Source organism: Astatotilapia calliptera, chromosome 23 (assembly GCF_964374335.1).
Source record: "Astatotilapia calliptera chromosome 23, fAstCal68.1, whole genome shotgun sequence".
Taxonomy (NCBI): Eukaryota; Metazoa; Chordata; class Actinopteri; order Cichliformes; family Cichlidae; genus Astatotilapia; species Astatotilapia calliptera.
The window spans coordinates 21,024,543-21,045,933 of record NC_137443.1 but is presented as its reverse complement, the minus strand read 5'-3'; the positions used below and the strand labels follow the sequence as shown (position 1 = coordinate 21,045,933).

At 39.2% G+C, this 21,391-nt stretch overlaps 1 protein-coding gene across 3 annotated transcripts; it reads right to left on the bottom strand.

The window, feature by feature from the left end:
* Positions 1-781: 781 nt before the first annotated feature.
* Positions 782-20,655, bottom strand: LOC113015761 (protein NLRC3-like). 3 transcript variants are annotated; one of them, XM_080297571.1, is made up of 13 exons: positions 20,008-20,655; positions 14,610-14,747; positions 14,427-14,525; positions 12,820-12,918; positions 12,077-12,155; positions 10,766-10,994; positions 8,792-10,601; positions 8,350-8,523; positions 7,905-8,060; positions 5,106-5,279; positions 4,409-4,564; positions 2,693-2,739; positions 782-2,529 (listed from the first exon to the last, which is right to left on the bottom strand). In XM_080297571.1, the coding sequence occupies exons 2-13, from the start codon at positions 14,696-14,698 to the stop codon at positions 1,988-1,990; spliced, it is 3,654 nt and encodes a 1,217-aa protein (XP_080153697.1). In that variant the 5' UTR covers positions 14,699-14,747; positions 20,008-20,655; the 3' UTR covers positions 782-1,987. The 3 variants fall into 3 exon arrangements, with proteins under 3 accessions (XP_080153697.1, XP_080153699.1, XP_080153698.1); XM_080297573.1 differs by lacking the exon at positions 14,427-14,525 and having other exon boundaries at positions 20,008-20,654; XM_080297572.1 differs by lacking the exon at positions 20,008-20,655 and having other exon boundaries at positions 14,610-14,912.
* Between the last annotated feature and the right edge of the window lie 736 nt (positions 20,656-21,391).

Genomic DNA, 21,391 nt, shown 5'->3' with positions numbered 1-21,391 from the left:
GTGTGGTTTACTTAAAATGTACACTAGGATGTGCACATGTTTGAGTGTCCCCTGTGTGCCCTCTGAAATCTACACATATGCATATCGGTGTGTTCGTGTTTCAGGAGGAGTTTAAGGAAGTCTGAAAAACAGCTTCATGTCATCAGACGTGTGAAGTGTACTTTCAGCATCTTTATGAAACACAACTGTTATATCTGTTCTAGTTATAACCAAATGAGCTAACGAGGTCTTCCTCCAGTTTATCTGCAGTGTTAGAGCACCCTCCAGTGGCCACTGACAGCTCAAAAGGTTTTGAATGAATTCTGATAAAACTTTGGAGATTGGGGTGGTGTTAACAATCCATTAAAATTTGGTTTACATCCACTGAGGTCTTCATGGTCAGCTTAGTGAGTTATTGTTTGAGAATTGACAAAAAAGCCTCATAACTCAGAACCTGTGATTCTTACAAGTGTGGTGTGAAATGTCACCATATAGAAAGTCCCATAGAAAGATTTACAATATCATGCAACATTTGACCTCTGACCTCTTTTTCAAGGTCAATGATTGAGCTGAAGGTCAAAGTAATAATCATCCTAATAATAATAATAATAATCCTATATACAACTATTTAAAACAGTTTTTGCAGTTCTTACTGCAGGCTTGTAACAACATTAAAGTATATAGGGAATCATATATGCAGATTCTAAATATCATGTCATTTTTTACCTCTGCCCTCACTTTTGTTCTTTTGACATTTGTTCTGATCTTATTCAGCTTTACAGATGAAAACCACACAGCGATATTAAAAGTAATGTATTTATTAGAAATTATAACCACCTTGATAGTCCTTTTCATAATCAAAGTCTTCCTCTTCATGGAAACATATAATCCAACCTTGTCATTTATGTTTCCACAGCCATTATTCATAATATCCAGTCATCACATTTCCAGTAAAGAGCAGACTCCTGATCGTTTGTATTGTTCTAAGTCGCTGAGTTCTCTTATTATCAGAACTTTCACTTCTTTAGGAGTCTTATTATTACTTTGCAGTTCCTCGGTCATGGTGCTTATATCTTGTTTTGTTTTTCAGGCTACGTGCCTGTTTTGCAATTTCAGCAGTTTTTTTCATTAAATGTTCATTGGAAATACACACCAGTCCTCTTTAGCTTCTTCAAAATGGGCTTTGTTTTACTATCTATACAGAGCATGTGACATGTTGTGATATGATGTCTCTGAATACTCACATTCTTCATTTGGAGAAATTTATCACTTGCTGTTCAAGTGTTTGCAGCTCCTCTGCTGGGGCATCTTCACCGTCTCTACCTCTGCCAGCTGTTGATCTGGTGTAGGTTCAGTGTTACATCTCTAGTCCACTTATGATTAAATACTCATTCTTGTGTATTGTTCAAGGCCCTCGATCCGCTCTTCCAAGCCGTCTATTTTCTTGTCCTTCTCCTTTATCAGGTTTTTTTAGTTGTTTAATCTCATTTATTAGGACATGTAGCATACCTTGCTGTTTAGCCACTTTGCTCAGTTCGTCCAAAATGAAATTTGGCGATTTCATGATCTCCTCCGACTCCTCTTCAACTCATGAGTTTGCGTTTTTGGTGGCATTTTCAGATCAGTGAGATTGCTATTACCTTCATTAGCGCTGCAATAAAATATCAGTGCATGGGCTCAGGAACACTTCCAGAAACAGCGTCTGTGAGTTGTTTTAAGAAACAACTAAAAACTCATCATCTTAGACTTGCTTTTGTTAAGTCTTTTTTTTAGTGCTCCGTTTTTTAAATTTTATTGTGAAGCACTTCGTTATCCTTGTCTTGAAAGGTGCCATATAAATAAAATGTTGCTTACTCCTGAGCTACGACCGCCATCCATGTGGAAGTAAGCTGGAGGCTACGCACCCAATCAGACATCAGGCTGAAGCCTGGCTGCTCACTAAACTTGTGAATGTCTGAGTATTTTCTAAATTCTTCTTCTGTGCATCTCAAACAGGTGAAGATTCTTATCAAATGCCACACAGACTCAAAGAGGCCCCAAACAAGACTCTGAATCCAGGATAAAGCAGTTCAGTGAATGTTGTGCTGAAAGTGTGGAGGTGGATCAGAGTTTCAGAGGAGACTCTGTAGAAGGACAGAGTGCCAGAAGGACAGTCCACATACACTGCTACTCTGTTAGAGACAGAGGAGGAGGAGGAGGAGGAGGAGATGGATGTTTGTCTGTTGTTGTGCCTGACAGAATGAGGACCATCATCTGTACAATACAAACTCCAGGACTGATCATTCCATCCAAACAAACAATGTTTAGCATTTTCTTTCCTTCTGATTCTTCTGTAACTCACTGATATATAAACGTTTCCTCTCCACTCGACCTCCCAGTAACAGCGACCAGTCAGACCATCTCTACACAATAGTTGAGGATGGAAGTCAAATCTGTCTGGATGATCAGGATATGACTGATCCTCCTCCACACGTGCCACCTTCCTGTTGTTGTCAGACAGTTTCAGTTTTGTGTTCACTGTGTTTGTGTCGAATGTGAGTTGACAGGAATCTGATGGAGAGAACAAACACAGTCCAGCTGCAGTTATTGATCCATCATCCGTTCATTGATTGACACTTTGATAATGACTCTTGACATCAGAGATGTGAATGAGTGATGTGACAGTTTGAAGATGGTTGAATGTTTTCATGAATCACATTAAAAACACACTTACACTTCCTCAGACCTGGTCTCAACCATCGGACTCCAGCAGGCTCCACCCTGAAAGGAGGAGGGGGGTCAGACCAGCACAGTCTCTTTCAGCACGCACACATGGACATTACATCGCTCTCATACACATACTGTTAGACACTGATGAAGTCTGTATGACAGAAAGTGAAAGCTTACATTGAAAGCTCAGGACACTGGATGAGAGACCCTGAGTTAGATCAGTCTCTGGAAAGATAATTAAAGCCTCATTATACTGACTAATACCAAATTTAAAAAGTTCCTGATCAAAACCTCCAAAAGTTTATTTTGTTCATCTGGATGTAGCGTTTTCAGTGGGAGAAACGTTTCAACATTTTCAAACCCCAAAACACGCTGCACCAAAAATATGCAAATTATATGTTGCATGGTTGGATGTTAAGAAGAAAAATTTTTTTGATCATGCAATTTATTGAAAACAACACTTCCTGCATATTTCAGAGTGGCCTTTTATTGTGGGCAGTCTAAGGCACACCTGTGCAATATTCATGCTTTCTAATCAGCACCTTGACATGCCACACCTGTGAGGTGTGATGGATTATCTCGGCAAATGAGAAGTTCTCACTAACACAGATTTAGACAGATTTGTGAACAATATTTGATAATAATGGGTCCTTTGTGTATGTAGAAAATGTTTCAGATCTTTAAGTTCAGCTCATGAAAAATGGGAGCAAAAATAAAAGTGTTGCGTTTATATTTTTGTTTAGTGTATGTTGTGTAATAAGATTATCATTTGGTTGCCTTAAGTTTAGTTATGTTTCACGTATGTCTTCCTTATTAGTCTGTCATGTTTCTTGTCTTCTTGTCCATGTTGTCATGTCTGCGTTCCATGCCGTTTCCTGTTTTATTGTGTTTTGCTTCCCCTTGTCTTGTTAGATCTGATTTGTTCCAGCTGTGTTCCCACCTATTCCCCATCCCCCCATTATCTGATTGCGTACTAGCCTTCTGTCTTCCTTTGTTCAGTGTCAGGCCATCTTTTGTCTTTTGTGCCATATTTCTATGTTCCAGGTATCTTTGTATCCATGCCAAGTTTCATGTTTTTTTTCATGTTTTTGTTTTTTATGTTTATCTTTAGTTTCCTCGGTTTAGGTTATTGTTTATTCTTGTCTTTGTTTGCCTTATATATTACTTTCTTCATTTCTTCATCAGCCACATTAAACGGCTCGCTTTTTGTTAATACTCAAATTTTGGTTCCACGTTCCTCTGTGTCTGCATTTTGGGTCCACTCTTCATAAATTCAAACAGTCTGCTTCGGCTCACTGTGACAAATGAATTATAAATATTATATCGATATTGGTCTACTTAATCATAAAGTAATAGAAAAAAAAATATTGCCATTATAAAAAAAAGCTACACAGAGAACTTTCAATCCTTGTTTGTGCAAAACAATCAAATAAAAATCCTAATGTGATATTAAATAAACCACTCTAGCCTCAAGCACAGCAGTGTGTGGTACTAAAAGTAAAAAAACAAAACAAACAAACAAACAAACAAACAAACCAGTGTTCATTTATTTAACATTCACACAAATGTAAGACTTGTTTTTCTTTTATATGGCTTGGAGCAAAAATTTATATATATAAAAAAAAAAAAGCTCCTTGATGAGTGAAGAAATTTCTCCTATTTCCTCGAGTGTCTCTTTCTCCATTGCCAGGCACTTTGGCTGCCAAAGGCCACTTCATACCTGAGTATGTCCAGTTGGAGCTGCTTCAGCAGCTTCACCCCTGCCTCTCCTGGATCATTGTAGCTCAGGTCGAGCTCTCTCAGGGTGGAATGGTTGGAGTTCAGCACTGAGATAAGAACAGTACAACCTTCTTCTGTGATCAAGCAGCCTGACAATCTGCAGACAGCACATGTGACAGATACTATAAGAGAACAGTGACGCAGTCAAATAGCGAGAAACAATACCTCCATTTAACAAATATGTGATCGATTGAAGCGCAGAGTTAGCTTTAACAGAGATATTTTGAGCTAAAAGTTTATTTGTTCAATTAATGAAACTATTAAAGTAAGAATTAGGACAAGCCCTACACAAAGTAGAACTGATGCTCATATGAGTGTCATTAGTTTTGTAGGGATTTAAGCACTACTTAAAAAGTTGACCAGATAATTACTCTCAATGAAAAAGCCTGGTGTGAATTACTAGTTGATTCTGAGGAAAATGTGAACATCTGTAATAAATTACATCAAATTACAAACAACAAATCGACGCTACACAGTCTGTGTGAAAAGAAATCCTGTTATTAGATAAAGTTTTAATAATATAGCAGAATATAGCAGAATAAATCAACAATAGTCCTGGTTAGCCATGGTTAGCCACATAGGTTAGCATTGAATATGATTTAAATGGACTTTATATGAAAAGTTTGAAGAATCCTGACCTGAATATTTCCAGTTTACAGTATGGACTCTCTAGTCCACCACACAGTGTTTTCACTCCCGAGTCCTTCAGGTCATTATTATTCAGGTCCAGCTCTATCAGACTAGAGGAGTGGGAGCTGAGAACTGAGGATAGAGTGTCACAGATTCTGTCCGAGAGGTTACAACCACTTAGTCTGTTGAGACAACAAGAGGTAAAAAAACCCAAACAAACACACAAACCAAAATAAACAAACAAACAAACAAAAAAACGTTAAAATGTGCAGTCTATACTGATTATTAACTGTGCACATGCTAAATCCTTGCTGGTCTATTCCAAATATCCTTAAGACATTTTATTATTTATACACTTTGTGCATTATTTGTACAAAATAAAATTTATATTTTTTAACATCCGACTAAATCACAGTGACGTATTTATGGTCATTTTATACTTTATACTTCATTTTTATTACAATAATATTAGCCCTCTGGGGTCCAGGGTATAACTGGCCGTTTTTGACTACTTTTGATTTTACCTCTATATTTCACCTTTAAAAACTGTTTATCTTGCCTTATTTTGTATCATTATTTTCAGCACAACCTCAAATATTTGAAATTTGAGTTATTTTTTCATTTTGGCATACTATATTAGCACAATTGATCTAAATTCAGACAAAAAAAAATTATCTGAGTAGAAAAAAGTTATATTTTTTACTGTAAAACCCACAAACATGTTTAACGAATCATTTTCATAACTTGAAATGCAAATAGAAATTGTACATTTCTAAAAAATATGCACAAGTTTTGCAAACAACAAAGTTATATGGTACTTTTTACCTAAAAATGCAGCCAAGGCCTCAGGCGTTTTTTATATAACCATTTAAATCTATTTACAGAACAATCATGTGTGCTGCATCAGATGAGAAGGCACACAAATTATTTGTGCGAGTCCAAAAAACTAGTTTGTGTTCAGTATAAAACAGAGGAGAACACCACAGGCCTAAACCCTGCAGGTCTGACAGCAGGAGGTGTATCAGTCCTGTTTTCCATGTGGGAACAGCGTTTACACTGGAATCTGCATTTGATGGCTTTTTTGGAGCAAATGTGACATTCAGCAGTATAACTGACACACAATACAAAACAATAACTACACAACACACTAACTCTAGCCTCCAAACACGCTAAACGTCACTAATGTCTCACATATGAAAACTCGCTCTCTCTCTTTCTTTTGCTCGCCCGCTTTCCGTCGCGGGTGTCACTCCTAAAACTTCCCCTTCTCCCTAAACAACCAAGTGCCGCATGGTAAACTCTAACACCAATAGGGAAGGGGTGTTTTTTCCTTTTTTTCACTCACAAGTGGCGAGTGTTTGCTAGCGCTGTCTGTAGAAAACACAGTTTTTACTGTTCTTCCCGCTGTAAACACCACTGTTTTGTTCAGAAAAAACATTGCGTGTATTTTTTATCATAACCCTGGCTTTACGTGGCCCATTGACACAATTCAAAAACTGGTATATCGTTTGAAGTCCGTACTCTCGACCCAAATTGAAATGGAGACTGAGTCGCAGCATCTTGTAGCTGTGTCGTCTTAAATTGGTCATGTGATTTTGATGCGCCGGTGCGTCCGTCGACTCCAGAGGGTGAATACAATAATAATCAATTGATTGTAATTTAATTGCAATAAATTGTTTTACCTGTATAACAAAGTTAAAGTCTAAAGTTGAGAACTGAAATACAAATTATTTGCATGCACTAAGGCTGGGCGATTGGAGGAATATATCGACTATTGACAATAGGCTCAATCGTTTTTACAAGGGTGATTTATTTATTTATTTGCTAATAATGTTGGCTGAAGCTAACAGAAGCAGTCAACAGAAACAAATAATAGTACTGTTTTAACGTCACCCTCCTTCAGCTGTGAGCAAATGCACCCTCCTTAGAGTGCTGGAGCGATTTACTCAAATAAGAGAAAGAAAGAACAGCAGTAGCCTATGTTAAAAAAAAACAAAAGCATTTTATCAAATAAAAAAACCCACTATGGTGGGGAAGGAAACAAAGAGAAACTGGCTTATTTTTTCCACTATAACCGTGTTTACAGGCATTTCCAGTGTTTATCTGTTTTACACACTCGACCAAACAACTCTTCACTGAGGTAACAGTCTATTTCTATCTGTGCCTTTTCCTCCAGTGTGCAATTTGGCAATTACTTTGTCCATGTTTGGACTTCATCTGTGTTCTAAACGCGCAAATCAATATGTGCATCATTACATTGCTCCGCCCATCAAAAAGTCTGTGCATACGTGAATATATCACCTGCATCGGTTGGAAGTTTTTTTACATATCGCCCAACCTAAGCATGTTCTTTGGAAATAGTGGTTCAAAGTAATGCAGTCCACTTTCAATCCTCCTTGTCCATATCATTAAAAGCAGCCAAATATAGTAATAAAACATTAGCAGCTTAGTCATTTGTAAAGTAGTAAACCAGTACAAAAAACAACAAAAAACAACAACAAAACAAACCCCTCCCAAAACACTTGGCATGGCTTGTTATCCAGAGGTGGTGGGGAACATAGGAATCCTCAAAACATACCCTCTGCTTATTCGGTTCGCATTTATATTCATAAGCATATGGACAAATAGGCTGCGTGAGACTACGAAGCTACAGATTCACAAACCCTTCACTTATTTCTTGTTCACGTTCAAGTAGAATTCCTATAATGAGCTAAATGAAAAAGGCTACTTTATGTGTGACTGTAAGAAAAACTTTCAAGATCATCTTCCTCTATCAGACACTGTGGCTGCAAACAGCCTCTGCACACCTGAGTGTGTCCAGTCGGAGCTGCTTCAGCATCTTCACCCCTGCCTCTCCTGGATTATTGTAGCTCAGGTCGAGCTCTCTCAGGTGGTAATGGTTGGAGTTCAGTGCTGATGTCAGAGCACTACAACCTTCTTCTGTGACTGAGCAACTTGACAATCTGCAGACAGCATACATGACAGAAACTATTAAACAATTAGAAAAAATTGAACTGGTGCTCACGTGGTAAATGGTAAATGTACTGGTTCTTAGATAGCGCTTGTCTACTCTACCTGAACTCTCAAAGTGCTTCATGAGTGTCATTTCTTTAATTAAAGAGAAAAAAAAGATCCTAAACAGACCACATGAAAAGAAAGTAGTGAGAAAGTCCTGATAATTTAATATGTAATATCTAGGATCTCAACTAGAACAATTTTACACATATCATGAAAGATTTGAAGAATCATAACCTAAGTTTTTCCAGTTTAGAGTGTGGACCCTCAAGTCCCCCAGACAGTACTTTCACTCCGGAGTCTTTCAGGTTGTTGTTACTCAGGTCCAGCTCTCTCAGACAAGAGGAACGGGAGCTGAGTAGTGAGGATAGAGTTTCACAGATTCTGTCTGAGAGGTTACATCCACCAAGTCTGAGGAGACAACAATGGACAAGAAAATAATAATATGTGACTGCACAGCATGAACTTTTGATTATACATGGACTATATAAATCATCAACTTAGCACATGCTAAATCGTTACCAGTTTACCCTAAGAAACCCGATGACATAATGAGCTTATACATTAAGTGCAGCTTCTAATTGGCACATAAATCTTACATCAAACTAGACAGCACACAACTGTGCTAAACAGAATAATAAAAACAGTGTGTTTAAATCATGAAAACTTTATGACTTACAGCGCTATGCTGGAGCATTTAATCACTGGCAGGAGCCTGAGGAAAGCCTTCTCTGAAGCAGAGTATTTCTTCAGGTCAAACACAAACAGATCTTTTTCTGATGATAATAAGATAAAGACCAGAGCTGACCACTGAGCAGGAGACAGTTTATCAGCAGCGAGACTTCCTGATCTCAGGGACTGTTGGATCTCCTCCAATATAGAATGTTCATTTAGTTCATTAAGACAGTGAAACAGGTTGATGCTTTTCTCTGCAGATAGATTTCCACTGAGCCTCTCCTTTATGTGTTGAACTGTTTCCAGATTGGTCTGTGAGCTACATCCTGTCTGTTCTAGCAGCCCATGTAAAAGACTTTGATTGGTCTGAAGTGAAAGACCCAGGAGGAAGCGGAGGAACAAGTCCAGTTTTCCGTTTGAACTCTGTAAAGCCTTATTCACAGCACCCTTGTACAAGCAAGTGTCTGCAGATTCTTCTTCTTGCAAATTCTGGGTGGTTTCCTGTTGCTTTTCCAGTAAATTCACTCCAGAGTTGATGAAAGTCAGATGGACATGAAGAGCAGCCAGAAACTCCTGAACACTCAGATGGATGAAGCAGAACACCTTGTCCTTGTACAGCCCTCTCTCCTCTTTAAAGATCTGTGTAAACACTCCTGAGTACACTGAGGCGGCGCTGATATCGATGCCACAGTCTGTCAGGTCTGATTCATAGAAGATCAGGTTGTCTCCTTGCAGCTGCTCAAAAGCCAGTTTTCCCAGAGACTCAACCATCTGTTTGCTCTCTGGACTCCAGGGTGGATCTGTCTCCATTCCTCCATCATACTTGACCTTCTTCACTTTTGCCTGAACCACCAAGAAGTGGATGTACATCTCAGTCAGGGTTGTAGGTAGTGCTGTCCTTGTTTCCTCTTTTCTCTTCTTCCCCACATCCTCCAGAACTGTAGCAGCGATCCAGCAGAAGACTGGGATGTGACACATGATGTGAAGGCTTTGTGATGTCTTGATGTGGGAGATGATCCTGCTGGCTTGCTCCTCATCTCTGAATCTCTTCCTGAAGTACTCCTCCTTCTGTGGGTCAGTGAACCCCCTCACCTCTGTTACCATGTCAATATACCCAGGTGGGATTTGATTGGCTGCTGCAGGTCGTGTGGTTATCCAGAGGTGAGCAGAGGGAAGCAGGTTCCCTCTGATGAGGTTAGTTAGCAGCACATCTACTGAGGTGGACTTAGTGGGGTCTGTCAGGATTTTAGTTTTGTGGAAGTCCAGAGGAAGTCGACACTCATCGAGGCCATCAAAAATTAAGACAACCTGGAAGTCTTCAAAGCTGCAGATTCCTACTTCTTTAGTTTTGGTAAAGAAGTGATGAACAAGTTCCAGCAGGCTAAAGTTTTTCTCTTTCAGCACATTCAGCTCTCTGAAAGTGAATGGAAATATGAACTTGATGTCCTGGTTAGTTTTGCTTTCAGCCCAATCTAGAGTGAACTTCTGTGTTAGGACTGTTTTCCCAATGCCAGCCACTCCCTTTGTCAACACTGTTCTGATTGGTTCATCTCTTCCAGGTGAGGCTTTAAAGATGTCTTCTTGTCTGATTGTTGTTTCTGGTCCATCTGGTTTTCGTCTCCTGGATGTTGTTTCAATCTGTCTGACCTCATGCTCATCATTGACTTCTGCAGTCCCTTCTGTGATGTAGAGCTCTGTGTAGATCTGATTCAGAATGGTTGGATTTCCTGCTTTAGCGATCCCCTCAAACAGACACTGGAACTTCTTCTTCAGTTGAGATTTAAGATTATGTTGACAAACTGGAGCAAATCTGCCTGAAAACAGACAATATGTTACCTGATTAAGTTATATATTAAATATCCCACCATTTAATTCTTCTAAAGAATGAGTGTTTACATATGTGCTGGTGTAATCCTTCAGACATTAGTAAATGTCTTAGTATAACCAGCAGCTTCTATGTTTAGAAAAATCCTCTTACTGCTCAGCAGACGGTCAGCCAGCTCATACTGCTTCATTCCTCTCAGAAACTGCAGTGTGATCTTTATAAATGCCTCTCTGTTGGTACGCCTTTGCTCTTCATCCTCACACTCCAAAATCTCCTTATCCTCCGTCTGGCAGTTTAAGCATTCTGAATAATCTGGATACAGAACTGTCTGGATCTTCTTTAACTCATTCTTCACAAAAGTGATGATTTTCTCCTCCAGGAGCTGGAACAGAAATTTATATGAATGACTCAATAAATCTGAAATCATAGATACAAACATCAGAACCATGTTGAAAACAATTACAATCCAGCTGGAATTAAAATCTGTTTTATTTATACATCATTCCAGGGCTTCGTGTGGTGTCAGTTTGCTGTTTTTAGATCCCCCTTAAAAGCTGAATAAATTAACTTTAGACCTTGGTGATGGAGGAAAATGTCTCAGGGAATGTTAAGATTCCTGCTGAGCACTGCAGGTCTGCATACACCATTTCTTTTGTTTTGCACTCAATGCTGCATTTATGTGGGCATTCACACCCATCAATCTGGGAAGAGTTTTAAAGCAAGTTGAAAACAATTTGAAGGCCATCATCCTAAAGATTATTCACAAGTGGAAAATAATAAGTCAGTTGCTAGTCTTCCAAGGTGTGGATGTCGCGGCAAACCTGGTTAGACTGTACAATTCTCAAAGAAACAGCAAAAAAAAAACACAAGAGCTAAAGAGTTGAAGTTTATGACAGTACATTTAGAAAAAGGAGAAACAAATATTGCAAGTTTAGAAGGGTTGTCAGGAGAAAGCTCTCCTTTCTGAGAAGAAAACAGCACAGCTTAGGTTTGTAAAGCTGCATCCAAACAAACCACAAGACTCTGAATGGATGACACCAAAGTGGAGACCTTTGGTCATACCACACAATTTTGTGAAAAAACACAGGATCAGCACTAAGGAGCCGAACCCCAACCCTGAAAAACAAACAAATCCCATAATCAAACCTCCACTAAACTTTACATTTGGCACAGTGCAGTCAGACTTTCATTTCCAGTTGCTTCCACTTTATTATAATACAACTTTCTGTAACGATTTAAAAGTATTTTTTAAATAAAACTAACAAGTGGTTTAGAAATATTAGAGCTTGAAATACAATGTAAATACCATACAGTTATATTTTTGCTGCTGCACCATCTGAATTTTGAAGCTATTTTCAAAAATAGTCACGCTTTTTGCTTCTGTGTTTGGTTGTAAGAACATGCATAAAATTTTTAAGAAATGACTGTGAACAGATGTAAAGTACTGTTTGTATATTTACAGACCATAAATATGGAGTCCAGGTGTGCTTGATGCTCCTGGGGAGGCTGATCACTGGGAACCTCTGAGGTATTCTTGTTCTCTCTGTAGAGATGAATAAATAAGAGAGAAAAAAAGACTTCTCAGAAAAACTATTTTACAATCCCACCTTCCTAATTAAGAGGAAAGGAAAACCATGTAATCATGTTTTACCAGTGTTAGAATTTTTTACAGTGATGATTTGAATTGTTGAATGATTTGTTTTAGCTTGATTACCAGCAGCTAAGACAGATGTTCATATAAGATAGAATCACGGCACTGATGGACTTCTTTGAGACATTAATAATTGATTTGTGGCTACTAGGTGCAAAATAGTCTCTTGGACTTTACCTAAGCCATCAAGAAAGAAACCTATAAGTGATTTGTGGCTTAGATTTTAACTTCAAAGGCTTCTAAAACAAAGGCTGCCAGTAAAATGGCAAAAGCCCCATAGCCCTTTGTTCGGTGGCTAAATGGTGGGGCAATTAGGAGCAGCTGGTTAAAAAAAAAAGAGTCTCTATTGACATCCAATTCTTAATAGCAGTAAGGGCTGCCTCCACTTAGCAAGACCTGATGCCACTCGACTGGTTGTTACCAACATTGTTTTCTGAGCCAAAGTACAAAGTTTACACCTGCTGGACCAGCTTTCTGACAGAAAAGCCTCTTACATCAGTGGTTAGGTTTTTGAAAGTTTACTGAAAAAATAAAAATATATACAGATATAGATTACCTTTCCACAGCAGAGTTTTGTCCTTTAAAATTAGCACCAATACTCTTTGACCAGTCACTCTTTAAGGACACACAGCTGGGTTCAGGTCCAGGTTGGTTCCTGTGAATAATGATGGAGCAGTGATGTGAGTGCTGAGCTGTGTGAGAATAGATTATCGTATTATCGCAGTAGTTGGGATTTAGTTGTTGAACCATGGTAAAGCATTATATTCATTATTCATTTAAGTAGGTCATAGGTCAAGTTACTAAACATTCACAGATCGAGCACACACATAGAATTGGAAGAATAGGTCAGAGATGTATGTGAGAAGCAGGAGCGACAGAAAGCTGCCATTAGTGGGATAAGGAGTTGGTAAGCCAAACTCAGGAGAATATAGTGTGCGAAGAAGTGGGCAGCAAGGACACAAGATGTTGAGAAAAGACAGGAATGGAATATTACACTGTTTCATGATACCTTATATTGCTGATTTATAAAGAAATACTGTTTGCATAGAATCACGGCCCGCTTTGTCTGATTAGGGAGAACAAAACATGCTGAAAGCCAAGGTCATAACTGAAGCTCACTAAGGCTACGTCCACACTAGCACGGAGATATTCGAAAACGGCGTTTTCATACGAAAATGCTCCGTGTCCACACTAGCGTTTTCAGTCATTTTGACAGAGTTGCCCAAAATGCAGGCGCTCAGACTCAAGGTGTCAACTCAAAGTCACAGCTTTATTGGCTGGCAGGGAAAAAAAAAAAATACAAACTAAACTAGGAAACACCAACCTAAAACGCACAGTGAGACACAGGGAGCTCCACACAGCATGAGGGACAACACGACACTGACTCAGAGAAACACAGGGCTTAAATACACTGGGAAGTAACGAGGGGAATGAGACACAGAAGGAGAGCACAGCTGGGGGAAATAAGAACTGACGAGACAAGGAAGCGTAAACTGAACACATTCACATAAGACACGGACCTTCAACGTAAAACAGGAAGTATGACACAGAGACGCGAACTAGACTAGGGGAGACAGAGCAACTAAGAAACACAGACAACACCAACAACAAAGAGACACAGAGGGCAGCTACTAAATACTCAGAGAACTAAACAGAATACAAGAAAACGAAACTAAGACACTACATTAAAGAATAAGCTGGGACAACAAAGAGAACTAAGAACATAATACAAAAAACTCAGAGGCGCAAGAAACTCAAAACACTGGGTCACTGACCCAGGACCGTGACAAAAATGCCGTCTCAATGTGGACAGGAGGCCAAAACGGAGAGAAAATGATGGACATAGCCTGAGAGGGAGAGAAAGAATGTGAATGTTTAGGTTTTATGACTCGGGTGGGGGTCGAGGCTATAAGAGTGTGTGTAACTGTCAGACACTTCAAGATCTGCAGGACCTCCTCCTCTGCACATCTCCCGTCCAGATGATTGTATTGCTCAAAGAGTTTGTATGGAATAAAGAGAATTGTATTGATTAAAGAGATTGTTGAGTGGGCATTAAAACACCGAGTGTTGTTCTTCCTTCAGCCCGAAGATCAAAGAATTGTTTTTTTTAACAGTGTTTGAAAGTTTACTGAAAAAATAAAAATATATACAGATATAGATTACCTTTCCACAGCAGAGTTTTGTCCTTTAAAATTAGCACCAATACTCTTTGACCAGTCACTCTTTAAGGACACACAGCTGGGTTCAGGTCCAGATTGGTTCCTGTGAATAATGATGGAGCAGTGATGTGAGTGCTGAGCTTTGACATGGATTAGAGTCGTGGACAGTTAGAGATGGTCATCTCACCTCTGAGCTTTGGTCTGGCTCTCATGTTCCCCACACAGAGTGGTTTTAGAGGGAGAGACTCCCTCCTCTCTGTCCTCACACTGATCCATGCTGCTGAATTCACATCCACAACAGCTCACACACACTTTCTACCTTCACCTGCAGAGGAAACACAAATCATTCGTGTGCACATCAACTGAAATCCTCCTGTCATGAAGCACAGCACACATGATACATTCAGCTTAACTGGAACCTCCAGTCCATTTTCAAACATTTCAGTTGATAACTGAAAGTATGTATCACTCTTTTTTTTTCTTTTGAAGGACATGCTGCAAACCATGCTGAGTGAAAACCTTATATTATGTCATTTTATTTAATAGACTAAATTACAGAAATGAGAACAAATTGTTTCTTTATCTTAACAAAATACCCAAAAATACAATTTAAATTTAATTTAATTTAAACTGGTTCTTTGCCAAGTTGATCTAACCCAAGGGTTAGATGCCTTTTTATGCTTGAATGATTCGTACGTCAGTCTACAGTGGCTTAGCAAAAAAACGATAAAAAGAAATTCTTCTGAAGGCTCAGGTATAAGAACTGGACTGAAAATGAGTAAAAAGTAGCTAACGTGTAAAGAAGAGCTTTCAAAAGACCTTTGGAAAGCCTGGAGAGCTATTTCTCAAGAACACTTTAAAAAAGTTGATTCTGTTCATCTGGACGCAGCATTTTCAGTGGGAGAAACATTTAGTCACTCATCCAAGTGACTTCTTCAGACTCAGCTGACTGCAGGTTTCCCCAATCTCATAAACAATACATTTGCATAAGGACTGAAACCAGCCCACTGAATGAACAATCGGCTGTGAGGTCAAACCAACAAACACGAAAACACCAGACATTATAATACAGGCTTATAATTCGATGTTTTTTCGAAATTCTGTACATGAAAAGTGAGCGCGAGAGCCCTCGGTGCACCTGCTCGCTGCTGAAGTCAAAGTAAAACTTTATTGTCATCTCCGCTATATAAGTACAGTATATAGAGAGACGAGAGGACGAGGCTCCAGTTACAGCAGTGGAAGTAAACAAACAATATATCCTCCTGAGACCCAGGAAAAAAAAGTATTTTGATTTTGATTTTTTTAATATAAATCAAGTATTGGCTTGGTAAAAAACACATTGCAAAAACAATTTTGTTTTTAACAGATTTTATTTAAATTTTACAACATGTGCACTCCAGTGCACAAGGGGAGTTCATTGATCCCGAATGTGAAACTAACAAAATTCAAGAGCTGATTAAAAAAATTAAATGCTGCACTGAAATCTTTGTAAGCAGGATTTTAAAACATATTTACATAAAAACATCACAAAACAGTAGATCATGGGTCAACTTAGAAGTCACTGACATTTCACTGGCTGTAGGCCATTCGTCTAGGAACAACTGATTGCACTGGGTTTTTTTTATTTATTTCACAAAAGTCCATTCATTTATGATATCTAAGAAAGCACTGTGATTTTTTGGATACACAGAGGAACATTTGGCACTTCACACATCTCACATATGTTTTACTGTTGCACCCAAGCATTCTGCACCTGAAAGGCCTTGGGCTGTTAACCATTTCAGGCAAGTGGAGTGCACCATATTTTCTTACACTCTCATCTGGTTGGGGCTTCCTTTTCTTGATTTCTGGAGAGAACTCTTCATCACTGGTATTATTTAGGTCTTGTTCCCATGTTTGTCCCTTGTTTATCAGTTCTTCAGCCAAGAGGAGCTTGAACTCCAGGTACTGTGTATTCTTTTCAGCTTGTTGCATGGCCTCGCTGTCTTGTCGATATTGAAGCCATGAGTTGGTGATGGCCAGATCAATGAAATGAAGTATGGTGCGAACAGTCCACTTCTTGGTCCGGCTAGATATTCTGTAGAAGCTGAGCATGCGATCACATAGGTCAACCCCTCCCATGTTGATATTATATTCTGCAACCACTGCAGGTCTTGGGACTTGGATTTGTCTCTGTTCTTTCTTTGACCATCTGGAACAGGTATCCTGGGGCTCAATTCCATGAGCAGTTGATGCCATGACAACAGGCTTGTTGTCCATCCACTTGGTGACTGCTATTTCATGAGGTCTCCGTACAATCATTTCTGACGAACCTCTTGGTTTTGAGCTCAGGATGTTGTCAGCAGTGAAGTGGCACTCTTTTGGGATTCGATTCTTTTGAATTGTTCCTGTACCTAGAAGGCCCCTTTCTTTAAGAGCATCTAGAAGACTGATGGTGGTAAAATACCGGTCAAAGTAGACTAGTGATCCTCTAGGAAGTGTCTCTGTTAAACGCAAGACTGCATTTCCACTTATTCCCATCTGTTGGACTTGAGTGAAGGTGTTCTTTCCCATGTAGGTTTCAAAATCAAGCACTAAACCACCTGGACTTGCAAGAACAAACACTTTTAATCCTGTTGGATTTGGCTTTCCAGGTACAAACTGACGAACTGGACATTGGCCAGTGAATGGAACGATCTGTTCATCAATACAGACCTTTGTTGGCCTGGGCAGATTGAGGCAACCTTGGAGGACCCTCTTTAGAACTGGTCCGACTTTCCACAGGGGATCCTTTTTCTTTTCGCTTTCTGGCACACTGAGATCGTCAACCATTTTCAGCGAGGACCTGATCTTGTAGAAACGATCACGTGTCATGGAATCAGCTATAATTGCGACTCTTGTTTTGGCAGCCCAGTACATTCTAATTCTCGGATATCCAAGGCATGCCATGTACACAGAGATTCCTAAAAAGGTATTGATCTCCTCTGGTGTTGTGTTTAAACTACACCCTGAATCCCGTACCATACGCTGGTTGGTGAAGAAGGACAAGTCCTGAATTAGTTTTTTATCAATGTACTGCTGGAAATACTGCTGTGGGCTCCAATCATTACGTGTCATTAGTGTGCCATCATCTCGAATTCTGCATTCTTCCAACACAGGCATGAACCTAAGATAAAGAAAAATTACTTAGCAAAACAAAAGTCAGAAAAATTATTTATACTCAAATATCCGATATAGTTCACTTAAAACACTTTTACACTATCTTTACAAGTTAAATTAATTTACTGTAAAACATTTCTGTATGTTACTGGTACTTTTGTACTCAAAATCAAAAATTCCAGATTCTCCTACATGTTGGTTTTGGACCAGATAGGACGACGGCAGATTTCAGCTGGCCCTGTGTCTTTCTCCATTACATCTGGCCCTGCATCTTGGTCATCTTCGTCTGGTCCCTCATCTGGGTTCTCACCCTCTCCTGTCTGGCTCACATGACTCTCATCTTCTGAAAGATCTATGTCTGAATCTCCCTCAATGATTCTGTTAAGAATTCTCTCTGCCTCTGTCAAAGAGCTGTCTACTAGAAAAATGTGAAATAAAAATAAGTACAAAGTCCTGACGTGCACTGGAGTACACATTAATAAATTAGTCATTTGCTCTGTGAAATTAAATAAGCTTAGTTCTGAAAACTTCCTCAAATTACTTACTAGATGTTTATTTTTGAAAATTTATCAAAATATGAGTTGCAAAAACACTTTAAATGTAAATATCATGCTTACCTTTCCTTCTTCCATAAAATGTGCTTGTAGGGATGCCAGCCATTTTGAAAAGGAGGGAAAAGGATAGTTGGCAAGGCCACACCCCACACATGTGACATCATTTTAAAGGTACACTTGTCCTCTCTAAGAAACAACAGGACTTAGCAGAGTGGCATGTAGAGTATGAGAGATACAAGCAAAAACTAAATGTGTACTACAGTGCACAAAAATGAACTGCTGGGTCTCAGGAGAATATATAAGAAGAGTAAGAAAATAAATATACACTTTAGGACTAGGGGTAAAGGGATCAATCACAATGTAAAATTTACAGTTTGATGATTTAAAGTCTCACACACAAGCCGTCGAAAGGACTGGAGGGGGCCCTGCTGCTTCCAAATAGAGTCCATTTCATTTATAATGTTGTAAATCCAAGTCCATTATGTATTCATGATTTGAATGAGGGATGGGTGTTCATACTGGAGTGCAAAATTAAAACCAATGGAAGATGGACAAGAAAAGTTCAAAGCCACCAGGTCCTCAGTTTAGAAAAAAAGAGAAAAGAAAAGGAGGAGAAACGAGCAAAAGATTACCCATATGGAAAAGATATATATAAATCTTATAAAGTTTGTATCTGTCTTGTGTGAAACTTGTATGAAAAGCATATAAGTGTGAAAACAGATATAAGATCCCTTGAAAAATTATATAATGAAACTTGTATGTTTTGGATACTTACTAAAACAATGTATGAAAGTAATGCGAAAGTGGCCACTTTCATGAGTAAATCATGTAAGCCTTATATGATTTACTCATGAAAGTGGCCACTTTCATGAGTAAATCATGTAAGCCTTATATGATTTACTCATGAAAGTGGCCACTTTCATGAGTAATCACATATAAGTTTTTACTATTTCTTTTCTGTATGGGTAGGGCTGCTTGATTATGGCAAAAATGATAATCACGATTATTTTCACTGAAATTGAGATCTCGATTATTTGACGATATTTATTTAACCCTTTAAGACCTACCATAGAACCAAGTCCGCCAGAGCTTATATTATTTTTTTACATGTTGTAGTGCCATTTGTGGGAGCATTTCAAGTTGCTATACATCAATACAACTGTTATAGCCCATATTTTAATAATATGTATGCATTAAGTCCATAGTAACTACATTAATGTTATGTTTTTATGTTAATGTACAATCCTTAATATGTTTTGTGTGTGTGTGTGTGTGTGTGTGTGGGGGGGGGGCAGAGGGAGTGTTCGCCCAGGGCGCCAAACAGGCTAGGACCGCCACCACCTACTACATTTGTCAGTGACTGCAGGGAGGAGGGACTTGCCACTCTTCAGTTTCTACAGGACTTGAACGCATGATAAGGCAGGCTGGGACTTGCTGGGAGTCCCCTCCCTCCTTTTCAAATAAACTTTACTGAGACCCACAAAATGCGAAACATGCCCCATACAGATAAAAAACTACAGACACAGCACAGACATTTCTCCTGTTTGCTCACAGACAGACGCGGATACGTCGTTATGTTAAGGAGCGGCTGCAGGGATTTATTAATCAAATCTGTCTGCGTCAGCCTTGGCTTGTCCTTGTACTTCCTGTTCAGATCATAAGGATAAAATAAATAAAGAGACGTTAAGTCTTGTAAATCGTTATCATAACTACCGCGAGTTACAAACGCAGAAAAGGTTTTAAGCTTCCGAAGTTTTAATAAAAGCAGTCCGAGGTTCTCCAGCGGCCAGCCAGCTTCTTCCCGTCTTCCCAGTTGCAGCTTTCAGTCCGTTAACGCCAACTGCGCAAACTGACGTGAGCTATCGAGGAAATCACGAAAGACTGATCCCTTACCTCCTACAGGAGACACATTTCTGTTCAATGAGCTCCATCGAAATGAAAAGAACCAATCAAAGAGGCGTTTGGGGGCAAACCCCGAACCATTCACTCGATCAAAGCCGCGCGCCCTGTCCAGTACGGTAGCGCGCGCGTTGTCCGATGCAACCAACCGAGTGGGTGTGCTACGACGTCTCCCTTTAGATTTCACAATTAATTTTACAGACTGTAGCCTTTAAACTTTCACCTGTAGCATTCATATTTTTTTAAATCATCCAAACGTTTAAAGAAATACAGAGAAGATTGATATGTGTGCAATAGCTAGATAAAAATATATGTTAACAAGATAATATGCAATGCAGAATTTGTTTTCTTCCAATCGGTACCAAAAAAAGAAAAAAAAAACCCAGTACAGAATATGTTAATTTTTATATTTAACAGCATTCTCAATACCATTAATCATAAACAGAGTTCTTATCACTTTTCATAAAATTTACAATGAGCTGCCATGGTATAATGAATTAATAATGTTAATAACCAACCATAAACAGCTGGTATAACAGAGCTCACGTCCACAGTTTAGCTAACAGGTTTTGTAGAATTCTTATTGTATTAGCTTGTTATTTACTTTTGAACTTAGAATATCACCTGCTTTCATTTAAAGTAACCCAGCATTACAGATATATTAGGGCATTTTTTAACCACTAGATGAAAGCAGAGACAGGGAGCAGGTCGTTTAATCCTAAAACAACTACAACACTACACCTGTTTTAACATAACAGTCGAGTCAGTCATTGCTTCTCAAGCTATGTGAGGTGCACACATCATGCACACATTCATATCAGGTGGATCTGACTCACTTTGACAACAGAAGCTTCACATTAGATTAAACCTATATAGATTTCTTCTTACAGAGGTGGATGGTGGCTATTGACAGACAATAGTGACATACTTAAGTGCAATCTGATTTCTTTTGCTTGTAAACAATTTTAAATGGTAAATGGCCTGTATTTATATAGCGCTTTACTAGTTCCTAAGGACCCCAAAACGCTTTACACATCCAGTCATTCACACACACGTGATGGCAAGCTACATTGTAGCCACAGCCACCCTGGGGCGCACTGACAGAGGCGAGGCTGCCGGACACTGGCCCCACCGGGCCCTCTGACCACCACCAGCAGGCAACGGGTGAAGTGTCTTGCCCAAGGACACGACCGAGACTGCCCGAGCCGGGGCTCGAACCGGCAACCTTCCGGTTCACAAGGCGAACTCCCAACTCTTGAGCCACGATCGCCCCTTTTTATACTATTTTTACAGTGTTAGTAAAATAGCAGACAACTTTTTACACAAGTGACCAATGTTCCCTCTAATTTTTCATGTGTCTGAGCGAACACACAAACTC

What these genes read in the sequence shown, in the direction of transcription:
- LOC113015761 (XM_080297571.1), bottom strand. Translation starts at nt 14,698, where the DNA reads ATGGATCAGTGTGAGGACAGAGAGGAGGGAGTCTCTCCCTCTAAAACC. An exon ending in AGCCAGACCAAAGCTCAGAG is followed by an intron (nt 14,526 to 14,609) that starts GTGAGATGACCA and finishes CATTATTCACAG; the next exon opens with GAACCAATCTGGACCTGAAC. An exon ending in GAGACCAGGTCTGAGGAAGT is followed by an intron (nt 2,530 to 2,692) that starts GTAAGTGTGTTT and finishes TCTCTCCATCAG; the next exon opens with ATTCCTGTCAACTCACATTC.